This window comes from Triticum aestivum, chromosome 5A (genome assembly GCF_018294505.1).
Source record: "Triticum aestivum cultivar Chinese Spring chromosome 5A, IWGSC CS RefSeq v2.1, whole genome shotgun sequence".
NCBI classification, from domain to species: domain Eukaryota; kingdom Viridiplantae; phylum Streptophyta; class Magnoliopsida; order Poales; family Poaceae; genus Triticum; species Triticum aestivum.
In genome coordinates, this window is record NC_057806.1 from 66,527,934 (window position 1) to 66,545,122 (window position 17,189).

The 17,189-nt window shown below is 46.0% G+C and overlaps 1 protein-coding gene across 1 annotated transcript; it reads left to right on the plus strand.

Moving 5' to 3' along the window:
- Positions 1-659: 659 nt before the first annotated feature.
- LOC123102335 (peroxisomal membrane protein PMP22) lies at positions 660-3,235 on the plus strand. The gene is made up of 6 exons (XM_044523643.1): positions 660-1,019; positions 1,869-1,973; positions 2,076-2,151; positions 2,520-2,590; positions 2,740-2,825; positions 2,936-3,235. Exons 1-6 carry the CDS (start codon positions 849-851, stop codon positions 2,994-2,996), a joined length of 570 nt encoding a protein of 189 aa, XP_044379578.1. The 5' UTR covers positions 660-848; the 3' UTR covers positions 2,997-3,235.
- Positions 3,236-17,189: the final 13,954 nt, after the last annotated feature.

The following is a 17,189-nucleotide window of genomic DNA, read 5'->3' on the forward strand; positions in this document are numbered from 1 at the left end:
CGGAACTCTCCCGTGAAGCTCTGCTGGATCGGAGTTCGTGGGACGTCATCGAGCTGAACGTGTGCTGAACTCGGAGGTGTCGTGCGTTCGGTACTTGGATCGGTCGGATCGTGAAGACGTACGACTACATCAACCGCGTTGTGCTACCGCTACCGCTTTCGGTCTACGAGGGTACGTGGACATACTCTTCCCTCTTGTTGCTATGTATCACCATGATTCTGTGTGTGCGTAGGAATTTTTTAAAATTACTACATTCCACAACAAGTAATGCCCCACGAAGTGAGGCCTTTGCCAAGTCAGTCCTTTGTGACATGAGTGTCTGAAGTTGCATTCGATGCTTTTTGTGAGTGTCTGAAGTTGTATTCGATGAATTTTGCGATCGATAAGAAAAGTGATGGATTTCTGCTGACCCCACAATAGTGATGGTTTATGCTTTTTACTCTCATTTCAGAGAAAGCAGCATCCAAATTCGTCATCACCTCTATGTTTTTCGCTAGACCGGCAAAAGGACGTTTAGTCCTATAAAAGTTAAATTAGAAGAATATGCTAAACTGATGCCCGATTGGCTGCAGGCCGTTGATTATTGAATCGCCGGCTTCGTGCCCGTTTCCTTTCGATTTCTTCTCTTGTGGCGAGTCAGAGCGTCCCAATTACCAAGCACTTAACTCGCCCGACCTACCCACCAACCACCCCGCGGCGAGACTGACCAGACTGACCAGACTGAATTGATCGGCAATAAATCAGCACGCTGCACGCGCTGGGGGTCTGAGTCGGAGGAGGAAGAAGATCGAGGAGCAGCTGATTCGCTCGCACAAAGCGCCGGGATCAGATCCATCTCTCCGCGCGCGATGTCTGAGGTGGCGGCGATGGCGGGGCAGGCGTACATGAGACAGCTCTCCAAGCACCCTCTCCGCACCAAGGCCATCACCTCCGGGGTGCTGGCCGGCTGCAGCGACGCCGTCGCCCAGAAGATCTCCGGCGTCAAGAAGCTCCAGCTCAGGAGGCTCCTCCTCATAATGGTACCTAGCTTGCCACTGCTTTCTCATTTCTCGTGCTTGCTTGCAATTTGCCGATCCACACATTTTACATCTCTTGATCCATCCTCACCGGCCACCTACCCCGCAAAGTAGGCATACATGTGTTAGTATAACTGCCGTCCATTTGACGAATCAAGGTTAACCAAAGCAGTAATCTTGTCTTATTAATTTCCACAAATCTAATTCAGTAGCAGTACCTAACAACTAACAAGTATTATGTTTAAGTTCAGAAAACGGCAATCCACAAAAATTACATATTGTGAGTTTTCAGATAATTGTGTAAATTTCCATAGATGTACAATATGCATTAGTAGCAGCACTTGTAAACAATCATACAGAATTATACTCCCTCCGTTCACTTTTATAAGTCGTTTCAGACAAGTGAAATTGAGCTGTTTTGCATAGTGTCTTAAACATCTACAAAGCCTTATAAAAGTGAACAGAGGGAGTAATAATTTTTAACGGTACAAAAAGATAAATTTGTGTATGTACTAATCCTACTTTCCCTTTCATGTTTTCTTTGTACAGTATACAAAAGGTCATATGTTTGCACAAAATCTGCACTTTATGAGTTTATCTACTGATTTTCTAGAGTGGAAGATAATATGATCATTCTTATTTTATAGATGCGACATGTTTTGAATTGGGCAGAAACTAATGGTAGATGAAGGACTTGACCTTATGCTTAATGTCTGTCTTTTTAGTTCAGTACTGCATGCACCAAAGAGCTTAAGCAATCCATTCATTCTACTCTTCTTTTGATATCATATATGCTGTCGTAATTAGTAGTATCTAACTTGTATTATGACTATGTGATTGGCAAACAAACAGCTCTATGGATTTGCATACGCAGGACCATTCGGTCATTTTTTCCACAAGCTTATGGACAAGATTTTCAAGGGACAGAAGAAAGGAAAAGAAACTACAGCCAAGAAGGCATGCATGCAACTATCTTTGATCTTGACATTTACTCATGGACCATGCATCATTTTCTCGCAGCTCAATTAATTAACTGGTATTTTTGCACTATATATGCAGGTCATAGTGGAGCAGCTAACTGTATCACCATGGAACAATATGATGTTCATGATGTACTACGGTCTGGTAGTTGAAGGTATTCTAAGTTGAATGCATATTTTCGATCAAACTCCTCTTTATGTACAGATATCAAGAAAAAACTTGCTGGCAGTTCTTTTCATGTATATGTGCATATATCATTTCATTTCTACAAAATGGCTACAACTTAATCTGCCCTTCTTCTCAGTTGTGAGGTTCCTGGGGCTGTAGATTACTGTTTTGTGTGGTGCTTGAATTTTGCCGAGGAATTTTTTTTTGCATTTCTTGCTATTTAGGATTGTAGGCACTTCCCTGGCCAAGTCTTGTGCATTGATCAGACTGCAAGGATCTATTCATCCATTCTCTGATGAACTTCCTTTTTCAGCGAGTAATGGCAACATGGAAAGTAATTTTTAAAAATTTCAGGGAGGCCATTCGGGCAAGTAAAGAGCAAGGTCAAGAAGGACTTTGCAAACATCCAATTGACAGCTTGGAAGGTATTACTATCCATCACCTAATTTGTGTCTTGCTTGTAGTGGATATTTTTAGTCTGCTTATCTTTTATCAGCTCATCGAAAAGCTTTAGAATACTGAATACATGAGCAATATATAACGCGTGTATATACCTTTCTGTGGCTGCATGCAGTTCTGGCCAATAGTTAGCTGGATCAACTATGAGTACATGCCACTCCAGCTCCGAGTTCTTTTCGCCAGCTCCATTGCATCATGCTGGTATGACCCTGATTAATCTCCTTGTTTGTTTTTCTTTTAAAAGTTTTAAATAGAAGATTATCAGTAATGCTTGATGTACTCATCCTGCCGGTTTGGATCTGCAATTACAGGGCAGTGTTTCTGAACCTGAAAGCAGCAAGATCCATTGCCGGCGCTAGTAAGAATGCATAAAAGAAGGATGGAAGGAAGGGGCTAGTGCTACATTGTATTTCTAGCTAATTAAGTATCCACTAGTGATTTTCTCAGTTCATTTTTATCACTCAGTTTGTATTTATGTTTCTATGTGAACCCCTCGAGCATCGAGAACCTAGAGTGAATGTTTCAACTAAGTATGTGAGTATGTCAATGTGAAGAGTCCCTTTCTTGCCACTGGGAAAAAAACCCTACAAAGCAAAAATTATCCTCTAGAAGGTACCATGTTTGTTATTCCTTTGGGAGGAAAATAGGGACTGTACTGGGATCTGACGCGTGGAAATAAATGAACATGCTCTGAGGTTTGTAGAATCTCAATGAAAAAAAAGCAGAAGTGAACCTCATGTCTCCTGAAATCCTAAACGAAATTGCACATAATGTTGCCTGGATGCTCCAAGTAATCTTTGATGCAACAAATTTCTTAACTAGGGAGAGATGCCAGAAGGTGATAGATAAATGGGCCCTGCTAGGTGCTGGCCGACCGGCGCAGCGTCTGATCGGCCGCCTCCTGGGCCATAGGATCCCATGCGCACGTACGTCCACGATCTTCTTTAGCATTGATTTGGTTGTCTTCTCTCGTCCAATAAGAGCAACTCCAACGGGCCAACCCATATGGACATGCATTTCATCCGCTTTTTGTCCGTTTGGATCGGCGAAATGGACATCCGCGTCCGCTTTTTGATTTGGGTCTACATGTGTGCCCAACGGGTAGCCTGACGCATATTTGCTATGTTTGCCCCGGCATTTCGTCGAACATGTAGCAGGCAACGGGGTTGGCAGCGGCTAGACGGCCGATGGCTGCAGCGACACAGGCCTGGCGCGGCTGCTTCGTGCGCCGTCTGCTGCGACCCGGCTGCCCTCGCGCCTCCAGCCCGGGCGTGCCCGTCTGAGCCGGCTCACTAGTCTTCCTCCCATGCCTGAGTCACTCCTCCTCGCCTCGCCAAGGTTGCTTCGCACGCCGCCTGCTGCGACCCGGCCGCCCCCACGCCGGCCGCGGCCGTGCCCGTCCGAGCCGGCTCACTAGTCTTCCCGCGCCCGAGTCACTCCTCCTCGCCCCGCCAAGGCTGCTTCGCGCGCCGCCTGCTGCGACCCGTGCCCGTCCGAGCCGGTTCCGCCCCGTGCCCCGCGGCGTCCTTCCCTTGCGCCGCGCGGCAGCACGACGGCCACCTTAGCCAGCACATACGACACGGACGCCGCGGCGCTCGCCGCCACCACCCACAGGTACACGCCTCCTCCTCCCCCGCACGCCGTGGCAGGGGATGAGCAGCGCACGCGACGGAGACGGCGGGCAGGTTGACGAGGAGCACGACGAGCAGGGGCGGCGCGCAGACGAGCAGCAGTGAGGCGAGCATGACAACGAGGAAGAAGACCGTCTTGGCCCCCGGCTGCGCCCCCAGCAGCTCGCGCCCTTCTCCGGCCCTGCCCCGGCTCCGGCACTGTCCCGCGGCGTGGTTGGTGGTCTAGAAAAGGGTGGGTGGGTGGGTGGGAGAAGAGAGAGGAAAGGAGGAGAGAGATGGGATGGGTGGTTGGATGACATGTGGGCCACGCAGCACATGCAGTGGGCAGAAGCGGACGAGGAGAGCAAAGAAAACGTCCGCTTTGTGTCCGCCGCCGACCCAAATGTGTCGCAAATTTGAGACGGAAATGGGTCCGCGCGGACATAAAGCAGACGCAAAATGAAAACGGGTCTTTGTCTTGGGCAATCGTTTTTGTCCGCACAGACCCAAACGGACATGGGCGGATGAAATGGGTCACCCCATTGAAGTTGCTCTAACACCGCGCAATAGGGGGGACACCCTTGCCTCCTACCCGCAGCTTCGTTCCTCTCGTAGAAATATCACTAGCCCCTTTGTTCTCCCGTACGCACGCATCAAGCGTGCCCCTAGCAGCCTTGCCGCCTTGGGCTCATAGCGCTGTCGTTGTAGCTTGTAGCATCGCCATCCATGCCGTTGCTACGTCTTGAGCTTGCGTTGGTTTTCTCCGAAGAGGAAGGGATGATGCAGCAGAGTAGCGTAAGTATTTCCCTCAATTTTTGAGAACCAAGGTATCAATCCAGTAGGAGGTGTAACGCCCTCGATGTGGCTATATCTCCCACGTGTCGAAGCACGACTTAGAGGCATAACCGCATTGAAAGCAATATCGCAAGTGAGGTAATCTTCACACAACCCATGTAATACATAAGGGAAGGAGATACATAGTTGGCTTACAATCGCCACTTCACCCAATTACATGAATAAAGCATTACATCATCTAGATACAATCAAGATCCGATTACGGAATCAAAATAAAAGAAGACTACCCCAAAAGCTACACAGATCCCCGATCGACCCCAACTGGGCTCCACTACTAATCAACTAGAACGAAACAATACAAAGGACAAGATCTTCATCGAGCTCCTTCTTGAGCTTGGTTGCGTCACCTGCTCGGTAACATCGGCACCTGCAAACTGGTTTTGGAAGTATCTGTGAGTCACGGGGACTCAGCAATCTCACACCCTCACGATCAAAAACTATTTAAGCTTATAGGTAGGGTAAAAGGTATGATGTGGAGTTGCAGCAAGCGACTAGCATATATGATGACTAACATACGCAAATGAGAGCGAGAAGAGAAGGCAAGGCACGGTCGATAAAACTATGATCAAGAAGTGATCCTAGAACAATCTACGTCAAGCATAACTCCAACACCGTGTTCACTTCTCGGACTCCGCCGAGAAGAGACCATCACGGTTACACACGCGGTTGATGTATTTTAATTAAGGTCAACTTCAGGTTTTCTACAACCGGACATTAACAAATTCTCATCTGCCCATAACCGCGGGCACGACTTTCGAAAGTTCAAATCCCTACAGGGGTGTCCCAACTTAGCCCATCACAAGCTCTCACGGACAACGAAGGATATTCCTTCTAGTGGGAAGACCCGATCAGGCTCGGAATCTCGGTTACAAGACATTTCGACAATGGTAAAACAAGACCAGCAAAGCCACCCGAATGTGCCGACAAATCCCGATAGGAGCTGCACATATCTCTTTCTCAGGGCACACCGGATTGTCCAAGGTTCCGGTAGGCCAGCCCAGAGTTGCCCCTGGTGGCCACCGGCAGCTGACGGGTTGGACCAACACTCAGAGGAGCACTGGCCCAGGGGTTTAATAAAGATGACCCTTGGGCAGGCCTACCCAAGGGAAAGAAAAGGCTAGGTGGCAAATGGTAAAACCAATGTTGGGCCTTGTTGGAGGAGTTTTATTCAAGGCGAACTGTCAAGGGGTTCCCATTATAACCCAACCGCGTAAGGAACGCAAAATCCGGGAACATAACACCGATATGACGGAAACTAGGGCGGCAAGAGTGGAACAAAACACCAGGCATAAGGCCGAGCCTTCCACCCTTTACCAACTATATAGATGCATTAATTAGATAAGAGATATTGTGATATCCCAACAAGTAAACATGTTCCAACAAGGAACAACAACTCCATGTTCCAACAAGGAACAAATTTCAATCTTCACCTGCAACTAACAACGCTATAAGAGGGGCTGAGCAAAGCGGTAACATAGCCAAACAACGGTTTGCTAGGATAAGGTGGGTTAGAGGCTTGGCTTAACAATATGGGAGGCATGATAAGCAAGTGGTAGGTATCGCAACATAGGCATAGCAAAAGAGCGAGCAACTAGCAAGCAAAGATAGAAGTGATTTCGAGGGTATGGTCATCTTGCCTGAAATCCCCCAAGGAAGAAGAACGAGTCCATGAAGAAGACAAACGGGCGTAGACGAACGGGTCCTCACAAACGCGACGTTCTCGGAACCAACTCCAAGAAACAACACCGAAAAGAAGCACACAACATGGTAAACAACCAACACATGATCATGGTATGATATGCGGGATGCGGTATGTGATGTATATGCATGATTTGACAAGGAATGATTGAACCTGGCCTCAACTTGGAAATCCAAGAGTGCCACTGGAAAGGTGAGGTGATTTTGGTTGAAACCAATATAAAGATCACTGGAATCGGATGCACGGTTTGGAAATCGCAAGCAAAACAAATATGGCACCGATCTGCGATAATCAGCAAGTAGCCACCTAAATGCATCAAGATAATTATGCTACAGCACTCAAACATGACAACAAAATACATGACAGGGATCCACTCAAGAAGCTTAACAAAAGATGAACAGTGAGCTACGGCTAATTCATCCATTAACAGGTTCAAACAAGCATGACAAAAGTGCAAAAGATAACAGGTTTCAGACTTAGTGAAATTAACACAAGTCTGGAATTTATCATCAGGAAGCACACTTTAGAGCATGAAAACTACATGCTACAGGAACATATAATGGCAAAGCAAGGCATGGCATGAAGCTACTCAAAGCACTTAACAAAAGTCCATTAGTGACCTTGAGCCAAAAGGGATCAGAAAATACAATTACAAGCATGTGAACATAGCAAAAATATAAACAGATTCAGACTTAGTGAAAAACTGGAGCATGCAAATCAGTTAACGAGTAGGCATGTTTACGAGCTCGATGCACTCACTATAGAGCATGGCATGACAAACTAAGCATACACCCATCAAGAATACATGGCAATAACAACAACATAGCATGCACGGATCAATAGCAACATCCTCGGCAAAATCGCTAAACATGTCAACAATCTGCCAGGATCATTTTATAGCAAAAGTACAGCTCGATTGACTCAAGCTAGGGTGCTCCATAAATGCAAACAAAGATATGGATGGATAGAGAACCACAATGTTAACAAAACATCCTTACTGATCATCCTCAAAAAAGGCACGGATCACTAGGAAACAACATGAACATATGGCATAACAACAAAATCAGGACAAGGACTTGGAGAAATTCGAAGTCCCTGAAATTAGCATTAACAATTACGCTACTTTGCAAGCTTGTGCTAGTCACCACAAGTATCACAAAAATACATGGCAAGCACCTCTATAAGGATGGCATGGCATATAACAAAACACATGTAGAGCTCAGGATCATAGCATGCAAACATTAATCATGGCAAAAATGACAAAATGCCATTTGCTAAAACAGATCTGACAAATTCATCACATAGCCCTCTTCCAACAGCATTTTGGGCATCAAGATGATCTCAAATGGAAATAATGCAATGAGATGAAATGATGTACTCGTCAAGACGAACGTTTTGATATGCTACACGCACGAATTGGAGCAACGGGTGCGGAGTTATGATGTGTCAAAGATTGCAAAAAAATACTGAGATCTGGGGACTTAGCCATATCACCTCGTGGGAGAAGTCAACGGGCGGACGGGGATATCCAGGAAGGAGCGAATCGGTGGATCTGGTCCACCTCTCCCAGATCCGGCGAACGTGGAGCTCCAGCGAGGCGTCAGAAGTCCGGCGAGTGAACTTCGGCGACGCGGGACGAGGCGACGGGGCCGGAGGGAGGCGAGGCGATGGCCGGACGGCGCTACGGTGATGGTCAGCGCCGGCGCGCGAGGAAATGGGCGGCGGCGGCGAGCGCGGATGGCGGCGGAGAAAACAAGGCGGCGGGACGCGGTGGAGCTCCGGTGATGCACGGCGGCGTCAGAGGGTGACACGGCGGAGCGGCGAGCTCCCGCTGCGGAGAGGCAGAGGCGGGAGGCGGCTCGGGGATCGGAGTTGGGGGCGCGGCTCCGGCGACCTCTGGCACGGGCGGCGGAGAGAGGAAGAGCGGCGGCGGCGAGCTCCGGTCGCCGGGGTTGGTCGCCGGCGACGGTCGTGAGGGCGGCGCAAAGATCCGGCGAGGTTGCGGGCGCGGGCTCCCGCTGGGCGGCGGCGGCGGCGAGATGGGCCCGCGCGGGCCCCGAATAGGCTCCGCGGGCCGCGGCGGCGGTGGGACGACGGCGGCCACGTGGCGAGATGGGATACGCTGCGGCGGGCGGTTGGACGACGGCGGCCACGTGGCGAGACGGGATACGTTGCGGCGGGCGGTTGGACGTGTCCGGCCGCCGGGCGGACATGTCCGGCGGCGCGCGGAGGAAAAATTAGGGTTCATCTGCGAAAAGGGAGGGGGAGGCACCTATTTATAGGTAGAGGAAGCTAGGAGAGTCCAAATGAGGTACAGTTTGCGGCCACGCGATCGTGATCGAACGATCAAGATGATGGAGGGGGTTTTGGTGGGTTTTGGGCCACTTTGGAAGGGTGTTGGGCTGCAACACGCACGAGGCCTTTACGGTCCCTCGGTTAACCGTTGGAGTATCAAATGAAGCCCAAATGGCACGAAACTTGACAGGCGGTCTACCGGTGGTAAACCAAGGCCGCATGAAAAGTATCGGTCCAATCCGAAAACGTTTAACACCCGCACATGAAAAAAGGTAGAAAGGGACACCGGGTGACATAGGAGCTTCAGAATGCAAAACGGACAACGGGGAAAATGCTCGGATGCATGAGACGGACATGTATGCAGATGAAATGCACATGATGACATGATATGAAATGCATGACACGCAAGAAATGACAACGCAACAACAGCGAATAACTGGAGGACACCTGGCACATCGGTCTCGGGGCGTTACAGGAGGCCACGGTCAAGTCCCTCGTACCTACACAAAGCGATAGCTACTCGCAACCAACGCGATTAGGGGTTGTCAATCCCTTCACGGTCACTTACGAGAGTGAGATCTGATAGATATAATATTTTTGGTATTTTTTGTATAAAGATGCAAAGTAAAAAGTAAAAGAAAAGTAAAAGCAAAGTAAGATTGAAGTGATGGAGATTGATATGATGAGAATAGACCCGGGGGCCATAGGTTTCACTAATGGCTTCTCTCAAGAGCATAAATATTCTATGGTGGGTGAACAAATTACTGTTGAGCAATTGATAGAATTGAGCATAGTTATGAGAATATCTAGGCATGATCATGTATATAGGCATCACGTCCGTGACAAGTAGATCGAAATGATTCTGCATCTTCTACTACTACTAGTTGATTGCCCGTGCGTTGCCACGGGACATCATACCCTACCAACAAGTTAAACATTGCTCATCCTTCTCCGCATTGTTTTATCTCAAATCACTCCTTTGCCCTAGCTTTTTATCTCAAATCACTCCTTTGCCCTAGCTTCTGGCAGTCACTCTACTTCACTCCAGAAAGCTCGAATATGACATGATATGTTAGCGTTTACGATGCGTGTCATTTTCTTTTTGTATGGATTGGTAACGCTCATACCATTCAAATGAATGCTTCATGTATTTTCCAAACCTGAATTTATTGTGACAACTCATCAAAGGGAGTGAAGCAAAATAATACCGAGTTGGCAACATGAAAACTCAAAGAGGGACATAGTCATTCTAAAATCCGATAATGACATATAAGAACTGAACATAATTTGGTCCATCTATGCTTGCCCACTAAACATAATTTGAACCACAAAGAGACATGTAAAAAAAATAAACTTAGTGCATATTGGTTGCTAGATTATACAACCCACAATGAAGTTTTCTGACCATGTATTGAGCATGAAGGTCTTTCCCTTCAGAATTTAAATTTGTTCACAAAGTCTATGTCTTACTCCCACTCAACTCCCTTCCCAGCAATCACAATGTACATTTCCCCACACCCAAGTAACACTTGAAATACAAGACAAAGTATGATGACGAACTTTCTCATGCTTGGCTACTTCTCTACCTGGTCCTCATCAGTGCGCTTACAATAGCTTCTTTTTTATTTTTGCATTTATTCCAAGTCCAATGAATAGTTGCCGAGCTCTTGTTGTTTCCTACAAGAAATGGTAACATGTGAAGGGTAGACATTAAATCAAGGAGGACATGTGACAATCCCAACATCGCTGCAACTCACACTCATTACTATCGACAATTGTGTAATCAAATTTGTTTCAGGCTTCACATCAACCAATGCCTCGGCAGGGGTGAAGGGATAGGGAAAATTTTAAAGTTAACAAAACATAACTCAGGAAGAAAAATCACAATCACCCTATGAATCTGGTTTTGAATTCGCCTTATTAGCACTATCACTTTGTCATTCCTGTTTATGGAGCTCAAAAAGTTTTAAGACCAGGGATACTCCGCTCCCTTGGAAGCTTATGAATTCATCATCATGCTATATTCTTGTTCCCTAAAAAGAATAAGGAACAAAGTAGCAATAAAGGCTAAGCTTAGATTCATAGCTCCACCTTTACCCAGAAACATCTCAAGTATGTGTATATACTAAAACTACATGCCATCATATGTGGTACTATACAGAAAATTTAACTCCTAATAACCTTCAGTCTCAAGTAGTGTGAGCTAGAAACTCTGTCTTTCCCTCTCTCTAGTTCTAAATATGAACAACGGAGTAACAAAAGGCATGTGATTACTTATTCTCTTCATCTTTACATGGTTCAGAATTTATACACATGATGTATTGTTCTCTATTGTGCTAGTTCCCCGGCTAGCTACAGAATGTAGCTTCTCCTCAGCCACTATTACTCATTTTATTTCTGATGGTAAGTCACATATATAGCCTTGTGGATAGAAACATAGGGACGCCAGCATGCAACATAGCCATTGTTTTAAAAAATTGTATGCATGCACACAAAGTCTATGCAATAAACAAAATTGAGATTGTGTAGCTGCTTGAGCATATATATACTTAATCGCGTGTATAGATCCGGTTATACTACAAGTCCTATGTTTAGCGCCTCTTGTAGTATAAACCTACTATGTGCAAGCGGGATATGTCTAGTGGAATTCAAATGGATAACACAAAGTTTAGGGAGAGAAATACCTCTCTGTAAAAGCAAACAGAACTAACTGGATATATGCAGTTTTTGCATAACAAAAACTGAATGACACTGAACTCTGACATGCTAACACATTTTGTTTACAAGGACACAACAATGGGATTAGAAATTAGTTAACACATAATCCATTCTAAAGCTAGCTGAGCAGAGCAGAACTAATGAATATGTAGTTCTTCCAATTTTTGGCAAATATTTCTAACCAAGATACTTGTCCTTCTCAAAACTTTGCATGCTGAAAAATTCGGACTGCCTTGCTGATAAAGCTTGTGGAGATGTCATGGGAGGCTTACAGGTGATTAAACTTGTTTGTGAAAGATTTACATGTTAATTAATCTCATAGCACTGTCATTGCCCTAAATACCTAATATCACATGTAAATCCTCAGCCAATAATTAGCTCAAGAATTAGCAAAAAGAAAACGTAGTGTAGCAACCCACACGAACCAGAATCTGACCTTTTCAAAACGCTATTGGAACCTTCTCCAGAGAAACCCAAGCGATGCCTATAAGTATCAATTGGTCGTTCACTTCAGAATATGAAAATGGCATGGACTGCAAAAATAATAGCAGTATGGAAAATTTTCTGGCTCAACTGGTGTGCACCAAAAGAATCATTATTTTGGCACTATACAAATATTAAGATTCAAATGGAGCATGAAACATAAATAATGTAAACAAATCAGTTACGCTGGTCACTTGTTTTATTCATAAAAAATAAAAACCATCTATTAGGTTAGAGCGACATGTGAACTCAGTCTGAAGCCCACTTACAATGATAAGCGACGAACAATCATCAATCTCATTTGCCTAAAATTTTCATTTGACCGCAAACCATTGCATATGACAAAAAAATCAGAGAAACAAGTTAGTAAAACTCATTACGCATATGAAGGCATTAAAATTTGAGGAAACAATGTCATACATTGACATAATGCTCTTCGAATCCTCCCTGATGGCTGGGGAAATTTTTGCCACCAAGATTGAACCCTCAGAGGTTGCAGTCATTGCACACATGAACACGTGTTAGTAATTGCATACTGCAGGTCTGCAGCCGGCGATAGAACATAAGATTTTGCTAGAGAGAGCTTCTCACAAATGGTGAAGGTGATGTTGTTGAGAGCACGTCACGCCCGGAGTAGTAGCTCGCACATGCCCTATCGTCGGGTCTGTCATACAACATGTTGCCAACACTGCGGAAGGATTTCTTCATCTTTAGCAGTGTCCGCCCTGAAAACATGCAGACTTACAGTTGATTAGTATAATCAGCAGCAACAAAAGAATATCGCACCATGATAAATCGGATTAACCAAGGCACTTCTGTGTTGTTTTAGTGGTCATCTCCTTCACAAACACTTAACACTGGGCAGTGAGGCAACTACAGAACCACATGCATGGAGCATGAATGGAACTACAGAATCACATGCGCCAAGCATGAACCCCACAGTGATTCTGGCAACCATGGTTGGGGCGGCATGGCTGGGTTGTGTCGGGCCAAAGTCGGTGCACTTGGCGGATCAGGGGCGTTGGGCTTGCTACCGTGGCCCATGATTCGACGAGTCAAATCCCCTCACCGTACCGATGGAGTTGTGGCACAATTCAGTCCTTGCCGCGTCCGTGTCTAGTTCCCTGGAGTCGCCACTGCGTATCCATGGTATCTCTCCAGCCTCCAAAAACGTCTTTCCGGCCAAAGAGCACAGGTAACCGGCAGCACGGCTCCTCCCATGACTACGGCCACATAATCCGGCAACCACGTTGTGTTGCTGCTTCGAGATCAATTGTGTCTAGGAGACAAACCTAGGCGGCGCCTGTTGACGAAGACGCGGGGAAACATCCAGTGAATATTAAGGCGTCACGCTTGAAACGAGGAGTTCTCCGTGGAGGCGACGCGGAAAAGGAGATGTGAGGATTGCGACCAGGGTTGGGAACTTTCTAAATCTACTACTGCGCGGTCTGCTGCCCTGCGCCCCCGACGCTGTTGCCGCACTCTTCTGGGAGACCGCGCGACTGGGCCGTCCCCGAGGCGCCCGCGTCCAGGGAAGGCCCGCCGACGATGACCTCAAGAAGCTTCTACTCGGTCCCGATGGCGCCCCGGCGACCTCAACAACCAAGTTGTCCACCCTGCACAGCGCCTTCAGTGGGGCAGGGAAATCCATCCATGCATGGGCACGAACATATCCTGCTGCGCGTGAAGTTGCTGGAGGCGGCGTGTGTGGAAAGGAGGTTGCGGCATGGGGTGTGGGTGGAGAGAACGAAGTAGGGATCGTGGTAAAGAGGTTGGTAGAAGCGAAGAGATAGGTATCATGAGAAAAAAAAGATGTGAGAATAGGAGCGTGCGAAAGGGAGGGCGTGGGTGCGAGGATGTATCAATAGGGAGGTTGAACCATCACGACGTTTGATTCTCCTTTAATAGTTGAGATTACTCCACTCATCGACCGTTATCCAGCATGCATCTAGAGTATTAAGTTAAAAACAAAGTAACGCCTTAAGCAAGATGACATGATGTAGAGAGATAAATTCATGCAATGTGAAATAAACCCCATCTTGTTATCCTCGATGGCCACGATACAATACGTGCCTTGCTGCCCCTTTTGTCACTGGGTAAGGACACCGCAAGATCGAACCCAAAGCTAAGCACTTCTCCCATGGCAAGAACTACCAATCTAGTTGGCCAAACCAAACGGATAATTCAAAGAGACTTGTAAAGATAACCAATCATACATAAAAGAATTCAGAGAAGATTCAAATATTATTCATAGATAGACTTGATCATAAACCCACAATTCATCGGTCTCAACAAACACACCGCAAAAAGAAGATTACATCGAATAGATCTCCACAAGAGAGGGGGAGAACTTTGTCTTGAGATTCAAAGAGAGAGAAGAAGCCATCTAGCTACTAACTATGGACCCGAAGGTCTGAGGTAAACTACTCACACTTCATCGGAGGGGCTAGGATGATGAAGAAGCCCTCCGTGATGACGGCCCTCTTCCGGCGGAGCTCTGTAACAGGCCCCAAGATGGGATCTTGTGGATACAGAAAGTTGCGGCGGTGGAATTAGGTTTTTGGCTCCTGTTCTGATCGTTTGGGGGTACGTGTGTATATATAGGAGGAAAAGTACGCCGGAGGAGCACCGAGGGGCCCACGAGGTAGGGGGCGCGCCCTAGGGGGGGGCGTCCCCCACCCTCATGACCTCCTCTTTGTCCCCCTGGAGTAGGGTCCAAGTCTCCTGGATCACGTTCGGTGAGAAAATCACGTTCCCGAAGATTTTATTCTGTTTGGACTCCGTTTGATATTTTGTTTCTCCGGAACACTGAAATAGGCAAAAAATAGCAATTCTGGGCTGGGCCTCCGGTTAATAGGTTAATCCCAAAAATAATCTAAAAGTGGAAAATAAAGCCCAATATAGTCCAAAACAGTAGATAATATAGCATGGAGCAATCAAAAATTATAGATACGTTGGAGACGTATCAGGCATCCCCAAGCTTAATTCCTGCTCATCCTCGAGTAGGAAATGATAAAAAGAGAATTTTTGATGCGGAGTGCTACTTGGCATAATTTCAATGCAAATCTTCTTAATTGTGGTATGGATATTCAAATTAGAAAGATTCAAGACAAAAGTTTATATTGACATAAAAATAATAATACTTCAAGCATACTAATAAAGCAATTATGTCTTCTCAAAATAACATCGCCAAAGAAAATTATCCCTACAAAATCATATAGTCTGGCTATGCTCCATCTTCACCACACAAAGTATTTAAATCATGCACAACCCCGATGACAAGCCAAGCAATTGTTTCATACTCTAACTTTTTCAAAACATTTTTAATCTTCACGCAATACATGAGAGTGAGTCATGGATATAGCACTATAGGTGGAATAGAATGGTGATTGTGGAGAAGACAAAAAGGAGGGGAAGATAGTCTTACATCAACTAGGCGTATCAACGGGCTATGGAGATGCCCATCAATAGATATCAATGTGAGTGAGTAGGGATTGCCATGCAACGGATGCACTAGAGCTATAAAATGTATGAAAGCTCAACAAAAGAAACTAGTGGGTGTGCATCCAACTTGCTTGCTCACGAAGACCTAGGGCAATTTTGAGGAAGCCCATCATTGGAATATACAAGCCAAGTTCTATAATGTAAAATTCCCACTAGTACATGAAAGTGACAACATATGAGACTCTCTATATGAAGAACATGGTGCTACTTTGAAGCACAATATATGAGACTCGCTATATCATAGTGCTACTTTGAAGCACAAGTGTGGAAAAAAGGATAGTAGCATTGTCCCTTTTTTTGGGCCTTCTTTTTTTTCTTTGGCCTTTCTCTTTTTCTTTTATTTGGGACAATGCTCTATTAATGATGATCGTCACACTTTTATTTATTTACAACTCAATGATTACAACTCGATTACTAGAACAAAGTATGACTCTATATGAATGCCTCCAGCGGTGTACCGGGATATGCAATGAATCAAGAGTGACAAGTATGAAAAAATTATGAACGGTGGCTTTGCCACAAATACTATGTCAACTACATGATCATGCTAAGCAATATGACAATGATGAATGTGTCATGATGAACTAGGTGGTGGAAAGTTGCATGGCAATATATCTCGAAATGGCTATGGAAATGCCATAATAGGTAGGTATGGTGACTATTTTGAGGAAGGTATATGATAGTTGTATGTGTAACGCCCCGAGACCGATGTGCCAGGTGTCCGCCAGTTATTCGCTGTTGTTGCCTTGTCATTCGCTTGCGTGTTGCATCTTGTCGTGTTATCATGTGCATTGCATCATCATGTTTTCAAAACTTGCATCCGTCCCGGCCTCCCCGTTCCTTCCGTTGTCCGTTCCGAGTCCAACCACACTTGCACGCGCCTGCGGCACGTCCGAAATATTATTTTCTAAGTGGTCGGAAAATGTTCTCGGAATGGGATGAGAGTTGACGTGTGGTCTTATTATAGTGTAGATAGACCGCCTGTCAAGTTTCATCGCATTTGGAGTTCGTTTGACGCCCCAACGTTTAACTATAGCGGCAGTATAGCCGGTCTAACGTCGGACGTTTTCGGTCTCCGGAAATAGTCGTCGGGCCTCCCTCTCTTCTCTTCTCTCAGCTCGAGACCGTCTACACAGCTCACTACCTACCGCCAGGTCCAACCTAACCTCTCTCGTCAGCCTGCGGACCTCCTCCTCGCGCGCATCCAGAAAGTTGTCCCGAACCCGACCCGGACTGTCGCCACCGTTGTGTCCGGATCATCCCCAAACATCTACAAAACATCTCCTTTTCCTATTTGGTCTTCCTATCTTTTATTTCTCGACCGTCTGATTAAAATCGGAGGGACCAAATATCCCTAACCAAAATTCTCGTTGCTATATAAATAGATGGAACCCTAGCCTT